Source organism: Carassius carassius, chromosome 36 (genome assembly GCF_963082965.1).
Source record: "Carassius carassius chromosome 36, fCarCar2.1, whole genome shotgun sequence".
Taxonomy (NCBI): Eukaryota; Metazoa; Chordata; class Actinopteri; order Cypriniformes; family Cyprinidae; genus Carassius; species Carassius carassius.
In genome coordinates, this window is record NC_081790.1 from 4,311,615 (window position 1) to 4,324,040 (window position 12,426).

The window sequence follows — 12,426 nt, forward strand, 5'->3', positions numbered from 1 at the left end:
GAGTGGTGTGGATTATTGTGATGTTTTTATCAGCTGTTTGGACTCTCATTCTGATGACACCCATTCACTGCAGACGATCCATTGCTGAACAAGTGATGTAATGCTAAATAGATTCTCCAAATCTGATTAATAAACAAACTCGGCTACATTTCCGATGGCCTGAGGGCGAGTACACTGTCAGCTAGTTTTAATTTTTGGGTGAACTATTCCTTCAACAGATCACTCTGTTTTACTGTAAAATTCACAGCAAATCATGGATGAAATCTTTTCTTCTTGAATCCATGCATTCTACATCGTGAAGAGCATTGGACCAGTTTATGTAAAAAGCACATAAATCCAAATCTACTTGAGCTGTTTATGTTTACTTTATTGGGATACTTTAATCTGAAGTACTTAAAGTGCATTCAGTTCATTTTCTGTCAATCTTTTTTTTTTTACTTGACACTATAGTTTTGATGTTTTAACCTGATCTTTCCATTCATGAAATAGAAAGTCAGGTTGCCTGTTCATCAGTGTTAATGTTTTTGTTTTTTATAGCGCTGAAATAATTGTGCCATATATATAACACAGTTCTCAAATTATATAATATTAATGTGTCACTTCTAACTAAAATTATGTTCAAATTGTGTCAACACTGGTGCCCACATCTGCTTATAGTGAATAAAAATGTTAAGTGTTTTGTGTGTGTGTATACATCAGAGGTCTGGATGTGTAAAAAAAGGACTATCAAATATGACTAATGTTTTGAATTTTAATGTAATAATTTTTTGTAGCATTTTATCTACTATAGTAGACAGGAGAGTGTATAATCTATTTTTAAATGCAATCTGGATTTTTGAATATGCTAACTTGGTTTTGGGATAATTTTTTTTATAAATGAAAGACTGGATAATTATAACAATAATGCGACTTAATATTAATTTTGATCAATAAAGATCACACCACTCTTGTCTTAAAGTGTCATAGAGTCCTATTAAAAGTCATTATGTACTGTATATACCAGATGTAAAATGAATAAAAATTCAAAGTTGTTTGTCTATATTGCATTAATTGTTATTATATATATATAATAATAATATTTATTTTATTTTTCTTCTTATACAATGTCCAATTTCTATCCATCTCATATTGAGATATGACTCTAGGTATTGTTTTGCCGGATAAAATACGTTTTATCAAAATAAGTTTCAATCTACAATTAAAAAATAAACACATTTGACTAGAGTATCTTCATGTAATAACCGCGGATCCTTCAGGTGGCGCTAGAGGTTTTCTTGACCCGGTTGAATCCGTCCTGCGGACCGCAGAGGAACAGCAAGGATGCAACGCGACAAAACCGGAAGCTCCGGCGGTGGGGATAAGTACGAATATTTTAACAATAATCTATCTTTTATCGGTCATTTGAAATATTAAAAACTGTATTATGTTTATCTTTAACATGTAAAGCACACATTTGTACCGTTTAAATATAGTTGGTGTGTTAAACGACGGTGTAAAGCTGATATTTGCGCGTGTGGGTTCGGTGTTTGTCTTCGTCGAGGGCCGAAAGAACACGAAACCACCCACACAGACAAAACAGCCTCTTATAAGACGAACTAGTGTGTATTTAAAACATAAATTTGTCAAAATGCGTCTGTACGAGTGTTGTTGTTATTATATTAAGCTCAATGTAAGAACATCAGGTGGTAAGGAGTGTTTAAAAACAATGCTTTCAATTGATGTATGGTTTGTTAGGGCAGTAGGAAAATATGAAACTATTTGAAAATCTGGAATCTGAGGGTGCAAAAAAATCTAAATATTGAGAAAATCGCCTTTAAAGTTGTCGAAATGAAGTCCTTAGCTATGTATCTTACTAATCACAAATATATTTATGGTAGGAAATTTACTAAATATCTTCATGGAACACGATCTTTACTTAATGTCCTAATGATTTTTGGTATAAAAGGAAAATGTATCATTTTGACCCATACAAAGTATTGTTGGTTATTTCTAAAAATAAATAAATAAAAATGGTTTGTATATATATATATATATATATATATATATATATATATATATATATATATATAAATTCACATTCCTGTGCTACTTATGACTGGTTTTGTAGTCCAGGGTCTCAAATGTCTATGTTGTGTGTGTTTAGGCCAGACAGAGAAACCGCCATCATGTCTAAATACTATGATGGGGTCGAGTTTCCCTTCTGTGATGAATTCTCAAAATATGAGAAGTTGGCGAAGATCGGCCAGGGCACCTTCGGGTGAGTAAACCTATGTGACGCTTGTATAGGTAAATAAACCGTAATATACATTTGATCTTTTTTATTACTGTTGTAATCCGCTGTCAGGAAGACAATGGCTGTTGTGCCTATAGGAGTCATTGTCATTAAAGGAATAGTTCAGCCAAAAATGAGTATTTGCAGCCTGTTGTTTCTTCCTCAGGCTAACCAAAGTGTAGATGAGTTTGTTTCTTCATCAGATTTGGAGAAATGTAGCAATACATCACTTGCTTACCAGTGGATGCTCTGCAGTGAATAGGTGCCGTCAGAATGAGAGTCCAAACATCTGATAAAAACAACACAATAATCCACAAGTTGTTCTCTCCACTTCAGACCATTGACTAAGTGACTAAGGTTAAGTCTCCAGTAAAAAAGTCATATCTGAATCAGGTGATAAATATGCACAGATCAAGATTTTTTTTTCCAATCTAGGAAGAGCTGTTATGGATTATTTGGCCAGAAGTGATGGTTTAGAGTTAAAATGCCACAATGGATTTGTTTTCTGCAAATGAACACAACTTTTCACTTCACTGGACAAATAACTAATGGACTGGAGTCATGTGGAATATTATGATGTTTTTATCAGTGATGCAATAATACCTTTCTCCAAATCTGCTTTCGATGAAAAAGAATGACCTGTGACTCTGAGACTGAGGAAATATTAAGCAAATTGTCATTTTGGGGTGAACTGTTTCTTTTGCTATATTTTGGATTGGAAGTAACCAAAGTGATTTCTGGCTGGATTAGCCATCAGGTTGAGTGGTTCACTCATGTGTTCTCTTTGTAGGGAGGTGTTCAAGGCCAAACACAGACAGACAGGGAAGAAGGTGGCTTTAAAAAAAGTACTTATGGAGAATGAGAAAGAAGGGGTGAGAACATGTAGCATCTGTCGTACACAGAAATCAAGTTATAGTTATTGGACTCTTGATTTAAAAGCAGACCTAAAACTTAACATGTTTGTGCTCTTCTCCTCAGTTTCCCATCACAGCTCTGAGGGAAATCAAGATCTTACAGCTGCTCAAACATGAGAATGTGGTGAACCTCATTGAGATCTGCAGGACAAAAGGTGAAGAAGATCTACACAATCCACAATCCGTGTTTAATTTGAATCTTCCCATGGTGTGTGTCTGCTTTCATGAATAATGCATGGCATGGCTGTTTTTTTTTTCCTTGTGAATGTGGTTTTAAAAGCATTAATGTCTTTATCTCCACCTTCTCACAGTCATAGACAAACTGGAAATATCAAGAAATTTTTAAATTGTGAATTTCAGGCCTGGAAAAGTTATTGAAATTAGTAAAAATTGTAAATGTCAAAGACACTCTGCTGAAATATCATCAGCTAGACAGTCATAACTATCATAACATAGTAATCATGTAAAAAAAAATTAAATTATTATTTTTGTTTTTATAATATTATTTAAAAGCCCATGTTACGTGTACTGTGTTAAGCTAACTGAGACTTGTTATAGCACTTATATATCATTGCACTTTTTGTTGTTTTTGATTGCTTCCACTGTCCTCATTTGTAAGTCGCTTTGGATAAAAGCGTCTGCTAAATGAATAAATGTAAATTCATTATTCAAAAAGTATGGAGTCCGTGTAACTATGACTAGAGTTACTGTAACTCACCCTTTTTCAAATAATAGACAGTGTGTTAAATTACATGATGTCTTGTTTTTGACATGAGGATTATGGACTATTATAAGTTTATTTTTCTCCTCTCTTCCTCTCCAGCCACCCAGTTTAACCGTTATAAGGGCAGCATCTATCTAGTGTTTGATTTCTGTGAGCACGACCTAGCTGGACTGCTGAGCAACGCAAATGTTAAATTCACTCTGGCTGAGATCAAGAAGGTGATGCAGATGCTGCTGAATGGACTTTACTACATACACAGAAACAAGGTAAGATAGTGTGATGCTTACAGCTTGCCTGCTTGCATTCACAGATTATCTGATGTAAACGTGACTAAGAAACAACCCTGGGTTGTCTCTGTGATGCTTCCAGTCTCAGACTGAGTGTTTTGTGTGTTTGTGTCAGATCCTCCACAGAGACATGAAAGCGGCCAATGTTCTGATCACCAGAGAAGGCGTTCTGAAGCTGGCTGATTTTGGATTGGCCAGAGCCTTTAGTTTGGCTAAGAACAGTCAGGGGAACCGCTACACAAACCGGGTCGTCACACTGTGGTACCGACCACCTGAACTGCTGCTTGGTAAGTGAAATACATCTTAAACACTTGCAGTGGGATTTAATGATTGGTTTTTCACTGTGAGTATTTGTTGTTTTGTCAGGTGAGAGAGACTACGGGCCTCCCATAGATCTGTGGGGTGGAGGGTGTATCATGGCAGAGATGTGGACCAGGAGTCCCATCATGCAGGGCAACACAGAACAGCACCAGCTCACCCTCATCAGTCAGCTGTGTGGCTCTGTTACTCCTGAGGTAACACACACACAACTGGGCTTTAGACCTCTATTTGGGTGGTCAGATCACAAACGTTGTTTTAAATGTTAGCATGTTCAAAAGTGTCCACTTCTGATCCGTTTCTGTCAAATTAATCTAAGGAAGAGCTAAACATTTCATTATTATACAAATACATGCAAGTTTTAGTTTTTTTTTGTTTTTTTTAATAACTAGAAAAAGTTCTTAAATTTATCATGATATGAATAAATTTATCATGATATGAATACAAAAACATTAATATGAAGCTTAAGGGCTTAAAAAAATGCTTGTTTTTAATCTGTTTGCATATTTCGCAAAATGAGTAAAAAAAGCATAAATATGAAACTTGAATTCATGCTCTATATTTATTTGAGTAATGCGTATATTTAACAATATTTATATGAATTTGTGCATAGCCATACATTTATTTAACAAAAAAAAAAAAGAGGGCATGAATATAAATATAGTACAAAGGGCATGATTATAAAATGTAAAAATTGTATTTACTTATATTCAACCAAAATTAGTACAAAAATCATAATTATGAATTTTGAGTTCATGTGATTCAAAATGTCATTATTATATTATTTGTTTTTATTGGATTTTTTTGGCTTAAATTTATCAGGACATGAATACAAAAGCATAAATATGAAACTTGAATTCATGTTCTGTATTCATTTGAATTAATGTATATATTTAACAACAACAAAAAATCATAAAAATCATAAATATAGAACTTAAATTCAAGTTGGCTTTTTAAATATTTATTTAAAATAATGTTTATTTGCATATTTTATGAAACAAAAATCATAAATGTAAAACTTGAATCCATGTTTCATATTGAAGTCTTATTCGTGCATCTGTATTGTGTGCTGTCTCAGGTTTGGCCCGGTGTGGATAAGAAGTATGAGCTGTATCAGAAGATGGAGCTTCCTAAGGGTCAGAAGCGTAAGGTGAAGGACAGACTGAAGGCTTATGTGAAAGACCCGTACGCTCTGGACCTCATCGACAGACTGCTGGTTCTGGATCCGGCTCAGAGAATAGACAGCGACGACGCTCTCAACCACGACTTCTTCTGGTCCGACCCCATGCCCTCTGACCTCAAAAACATGCTCTCCACACACAACACCTCCATGTTTGAGTACCTGGCGCCGCCACGCAGGAGAGGTCACATGCCCCAGCAGCCAGCTAATCAGAACAGAAACCCTGCCACCACCAGCCAATCAGAGTTCGAAAGGGTTTTTTGATTAATCCGGCCAGCTGCTGACAAAATGTAAGACATTTCCATATAATATCTTGAGTTATTGTTTCATCACAGTGTTGTGTTGGATATCAGTAGAGCAGGCAGATACAGTTCCTGTTGTTTAGTGTTAACATCTAGATTACAAAAAAAATAGTGATCATTGATGAGATGAGTTCAGTTTATATGAATTACTGAATCCATACTGAGCTGATCCAGAAAATCAGCATGAGTTTATTGTGCTGCCATTGTACTGTGGGAGAAAAAATAATAAGTGTGCGTTCTGCTTTCAGACAGATTCAGTGTAGTGTTGGAGACAAGTCTGCTTTTCCCATTGAAAATACATTTGAAAAGATGTTTAGTCTGAGAGAGCCATTAACCATTATTTAAACACCTGGTCATCATCTTTTCAGATGATATTGTTAATTTAGTTTTTTTAAAGGATGTTTTTATTTGTAAGATCATGTGTATGTGTTGGGATATTGGTGTATAAGTTACTTGTAAGTAAATTACACTAATAAATCCTTTCACGTTTACCAACCTTGTTTTGTGATTTCTGGAGATAACTGAAGTCAGATTCATGTCAATACTTAAAAGAAAGTGAATTTCACCCACAAATAAACCCAGTTGTGTATTTTCACTTACTGGTAATAAAGACTTAAAGTCAACGTTAAACAAATCAATACTTGGACAAGGTATTTACACAAAATAATTTTAAGTTATTTATTAAAAGTGTGATCTTATCTTAAACTATACTCAGACCTTAATTGAGGACACAGTCAAAGGGTGTAATGATATATGTTTGAAATGAAGCCAGTTTTGAAATTCCAGCCAAAAAGTCTGTCAAAGTTCACTCTGGAAAAACATATGGTCTACAGTTTCAATACAGTTTCTTTCTCAAAGAACCCGCATGAATGGTTCTCCAAACTATATCGTTGATGTAGGAAGTTATTAGATGGATAAATGTCATTTAGAATTTTCTAGTCTTGGTGCAGTCACCTACAGTGAACCCAGCATCACAAAGACTGTGGGTCTGGTCACCACGGAAATGGACAACAAGGAGTGCTTTTGGGGCTTTACTCCTCAAATGACCCCTGACTACTGTAGCTGGGATTGCTGTACAGACAATGGAGGTCTTGAAGAGTAAAGTGTGTGTGCATGCGCACACATTGTGTTTTTACTGTAACAATTATGGTCAATTGCAGTTCATGTGTTTTCAATAAAGTGTAAGATGTGGTATTTATTATTATTATTGTTATTACTCAAAAACAACTAAAACTGTTAAATTGTGGAAATTATTCTTCATTATTTTACTGTTTTATGTATATATGTTATTATTTTGCTTAAAATACCAAATTGATCACACAAAATTATTGTTGAGGTATTAATTTAATAATTTATTTAATATTTATTGTTCCCTGCTAAATATCACAAACATAAGGTTTAATTCCAAAAATGTATGGAATGTTACATTGGAAGTTGTACATTGTTAAAACAAACCATGAACAAAGGGCAGAATACCTCAAAATATGGATTTTGGATGTCTGTAGTGCAAACTGCTAGGGGGAAAATAAAAAAAACCTTCGTGTACATAATTCCTTTATTATTATTTGTATTATTATTTCTAATAAACAATTACCGTCTTTCAACGTTGAAATATGGTTGAAAATAAGTCGGTCTGCCTGGGACTGGTTTACGACGTGATTTCAACTAAGTAGTTTAGGCTGGACTGTTTGACTACGTGTTTTCAACTGATCATGTTTTCAACTGATAATCTAAAGACAGCTAGATAATCTGTTATACATGCTAAAACAACGGAGAAAACAAATTACCAAACCATGTTCATTATTATCTTAAATAAATGTAAAGAGTTTTACATATTCCGTCAAAGTTAGACACAACTGCGATTGAGGTGAGGATTCATACATTGCAATAATAATGCACCATTAAAGATAGTTGCCAACCGCCATTAAAGCGACAGAAGAAGAAGCGAAGAGGCGCGTGAATGTGGCGCGAAAAAAGCCCAGGCAGCCAACCGCCAGATTCCAGAAAGCTCTTCACGACTCAGAAAGCAGCTGTGTAAAGTAAGTAGCTATGACAAAATAATTAGATATGATAGCAAAATAAGTGTAACGTTATAAACGTTTACCTTATTTCAACCAAACCTGACTTTTTTTTATTGTAAACGTAAGTACTGTAGCAGTAGCTAGCTAGACATTCGGCTACCATGAGTGTCCACAGCCACACCACGGATGGAAAGTTAGCTAATAAATTACCCAAATGCGGATATTAATAAGCCATTAAGGTTTAACTGTTTGTGATTATTTTGTAACGTAGTAATTTTATATCGAGGTAGATATCCAGATTAATTAATTTTAGTTTTGTTTATGCTATTTATAAACTTCCTTTACAACGTTACCTCAGCTAGGTTGCCTAACTTAACTGATAGAATTTAGCTGTACGGCTAAGTGTTTAGTTTTGTGTTTTTTCTTCAAGCTAACAAGCACAAAACCCCATTGAACTGGCTAACACTACCATTAGACAACCAGAGAGTCCTGCATCTTCAGACAGTAATTTCATGTTTTTATTTATTCTACTTGTTCACAATGCAAATGCAATATAAAGTATTTTTAAGTATGGGTTCAAAACAAAGTATTTCAACCATTCCTGTTCCTTTTTCAGTTTCTGGATGTTCTTTTTCAACGCATCACCGTTCACCCACAAGGTCTGAATCATTAGAAGCATTTAGTCCACAGTCAGCCAGTAAGTCAGTAAAAAATTTTTTTTAATTGGCTAGTACAATTTTCTTTTTCATGTCCATGATCAATTGCATTCTTCATAGTTGTAATTTATCCTACCTCACTCATTGACATTATTGCAGGAATAAAAAACGATTTCATTGAGCTTCAACGAAGGTTTTTGTTTTTTTTTTGTTAAGGGTCTATGCGTTCTCGCACACCTCAGCGTGGAGTTGGAAAGCAATCACAGTCCGGGAGCAGAAAAGGTCGGGCGTCCTCATCCAGTGAGTCCATGATCAGTTGCATTCTTCATAGTTGTCAATTCTCCTACCTCACTTATTGACATTATTGCAGGAGCAGCTGTCTTTAAATTTTAATGAGCTTCAACTTTTTTTGTTTGTTTTTTCAGGATCTAGGCGTTCTCGCACACCTCAGCGTGGAGTTCAAATGCCATCACAGTCCGAGAGAGGCTTGTTCCCCATGTCTCAAGCTAGTACGTCCATGTTCAATATTTATTATTGTATGATTCTTTAATAATCATAAAGTAACAAAAATAAATAAATTAATGTATTTTCTTCCACAGAATACCAGAAGTCAGTGCTTGGAAAGCTAGTAGAAATTCTTGATGAGATAAAAAGAGTCGGAAGGCACTATGAGCCACTGAATTCTGCTGTCCACGTTGCTAGGCTAGAAAACTTTGAAGATTTTTCTGAAGAAGAGGCAGCTCTCAAGGAACGCAACCTCTGGGAACAAAAGGTATGATTTCCACAGAAATTGGACTAAACCGTGTCAATAAGACTAGACCTCCAAGTCTCCAAAAAGTCGAAATTATCTATATTGTGCAAAAAATATGCTTTTTGCAGCATCTGTTAACATGCACACAGCTTTATAGGATGTGTTATTGTATGGATGAATCAACATGACTAGTTCCCATTTAAGCTCAATCTGGCAACAAACAGTATATTTACAACACCATTGGTTTATTCATAATGTATTGAGTGGCTTTTCATGTGTCATGTACAGGTGTCCCAGCTCTCAAAGGTGGGAGGGAGGAATAACAAACTGCGTCCATAAAGTTATGGACAGGTATTAAACAACTGTCACATGCTCAGAATATAGAATGTAATTATGCAGTTAAATTTTTACTCATTTTCTGCTCTGTTTGCCCTCCTCTTAGCACATATAAAAGCATAAATGCAGAAAGAGATGATTCATTAGGAATAACGCAAGCATAAAGGAATATTTGTAGAATGTAGGCATTGACCTCACTATGATTTTCTGCATGTTTTCTCAAGCTTTTCACCAACAGCCTAATGGCTGCTTTCAACATGAAGAGGCGGGGTCGCAGTGATACCGTTCATTACTCTGTGGTAAAAGGTAACTGCATTTTTCATGTTTATACAGGTGCTTCTCAAATTAGAATAGTGGAAAAGTCTATTCATTTTAGGAATTCAACTTAAAAGGTCCAATATGTAAATTTCTTCGCCGCTGGGGGTTGCTAACCTCTTACAAGACACACGCGACACGAGTCCTGGAATATAAAGCAATATTGACAATTCTACCGAAATACATGGAAGTGTTGAATTACTACTCACAGGTCAGTTTATTAGACGAATGAAACTTGCAGCGCTGTTTCACTTGGTCAAACCGTTACACGATCAAACTAAACTAGTGTTTTGTAAGTTATAATGTTATTCTATGTGTTAGTTTGTCTGTATGAGACTAGCAGTAATTTCAACATTAGAATAACATACAGATCTTATAATAACATTTCATCAAGTAAACTATATAACATTGATTAGTTTTACATACATTTTCTTACCTGTCTAATAAATTACATGTAAGAGCAGTGTCAAGTGGAATTTAGTCTCGGACATAGAGCCCTCAACATCTTGAAAACACCGCGCTGATGTTGATCCACGTTTTAGTATTTTATTTTTTTTTTCTTTTTTTTTTTTCATCTCAGCTTGCCATGGTCCGTAATGTTTGAACGAAACAACAAGCGTGCAGGTAGACATTTCGAACTACACAGTTGTCCATGTCTGTCGCCTTGGTTACAATCAGAGGGCTCTGGTTACTATCCTGTTGTTAAGTGATGACGTAAGAAGCGCTGTTTCCGGGTCCAGGCCTCAACTCGCTTCACTTGAGAATACAACCTCAGCAGCCGTTTATGAGCACTGTTTATTCATATTGATAATTTAAGCTAAACGCTTTCAATCTTACGGTATACACCACAGTCTCCGTACTCACAGCGTCCCAAACACAAATAATTTTTATATACAGTATATTTTTTTATATATATATTTTCATTGTATGGCTATCTGGGACTTCGTTATGGAGTTAAAGGTTAAGATTATAACTTTTTCGCTAGTATTCTGTCATATTGTGAGTTTATATTAGCACCTTTTGTTATTTTCTCGTGGTAACTGATGGAGCGTTTGGACACGGAAGCGCTGCTACGTTACGTCAGACTTAACAAGCGAATACAGCGGAAACCAGGGAGAACGCGGATATTACGTCAGCGACAGGCGACAAGTGAAAAATTTCTGGGGCGGATAATTATTTAATTTAAAATTTCTCTGAAATTAAAAATCTTTGGGGACTTTTGGGATATTTTAAGTACACAACTGCAGGGAATATAACACTGTTCAAGTGATTTGGGAATATTTTATTACAAAATTCCTACATATTGGACCTTTAACAGGTGAAACAAATTTATTATATAGACTCATTACATGCAAAGTGATTACATGCAAAGAGATTTCAAGCCTTTATTTGTTATAATTTTGATTATGGCTTATGAAACCTACAAATTCTAAATTTCAGAAAATTTGAATATTACATCAAAATTGATAAAAAAAAGGGGATTTTAAATCCAGTAATGTTGGCTCTCTGAAAAGTATAATCATGCATATGTACTCAGTACTTGGTTTTTTAAACGGAATTTATTTTATTTTTATGTATTAGAACAAATACATAAAAAATAGAACTGTGTGGTGTCTATATTAAGGCACTGGGCATTTCAAAAAAATCTTTGCTTTTTTCTAAATAAATTATTTATTTCCAGTTTAATTTTCTGATTTCCCATGGGCCCCCCTCACTTGTTCTCTTGGTCCCCCCATTTTTTAAATCCTGGAATCACCCCTGCTGAATACATATGCATGATTATACTTTTCAGAGGGCCAACATTTGTGTATTTACAATCTTTTTTTATGTAATATTTTAATTTTCTGAGATTTTGAAATTGGGGGTTTCATAAGCTGTAAGCCAATAATCATCAAAATTACAACAAATTTAAGGCTTGAAATATCTCACTTTGCATGTAATGAGTCTATATAATATATTAGTTTCACCTGTTAAGTTGAATTCCTGAAATTAACTTTTTCATGACATTCTAATTTGAGGAGCACCTGTGTATATATCTACTTTAGCTTACCAATTGTATTTCTTTTGGCAAGGTATGCACTGACTCTTATGTGAAATATATGTGTTGGTTACTGGACCGACCTGTGTTTATTGCACTACTCTAATGTGAAATCTGTGTTGGTTACTGACTGTTTGCACCATTTAAAATGTGCTGTTTTAATAAAGTTATTAAAAGCTAACCATTTAAAGCTTTATTTCTTTCTTATGTTAATATAAAATGTTATTTGGCATGTTAATGTGGACTTGAGAATTGACAATAGGCATTTAGTAAATGTTAAAGATCGACCTGTTTTCAACGTTGAAAAGTAGG

The 12,426-nt window shown here is 34.7% G+C and overlaps 1 protein-coding gene across 1 annotated transcript; it reads left to right on the forward strand.

Annotated features, from left to right (window-relative positions):
- The first annotated feature begins 1,234 nt into the window (after positions 1-1,234).
- On the forward strand, positions 1,235-6,492 carry cdk9 (cyclin-dependent kinase 9 (CDC2-related kinase)). The gene is made up of 8 exons (XM_059525885.1): positions 1,235-1,361; positions 2,144-2,257; positions 3,063-3,144; positions 3,251-3,341; positions 4,010-4,176; positions 4,313-4,484; positions 4,564-4,712; positions 5,594-6,492. The coding sequence occupies exons 1-8, from the start codon at positions 1,321-1,323 to the stop codon at positions 5,957-5,959; spliced, it is 1,182 nt and encodes a 393-aa protein (XP_059381868.1). The 5' UTR covers positions 1,235-1,320; the 3' UTR covers positions 5,960-6,492.
- The last annotated feature ends 5,934 nt before the right edge of the window (positions 6,493-12,426 follow it).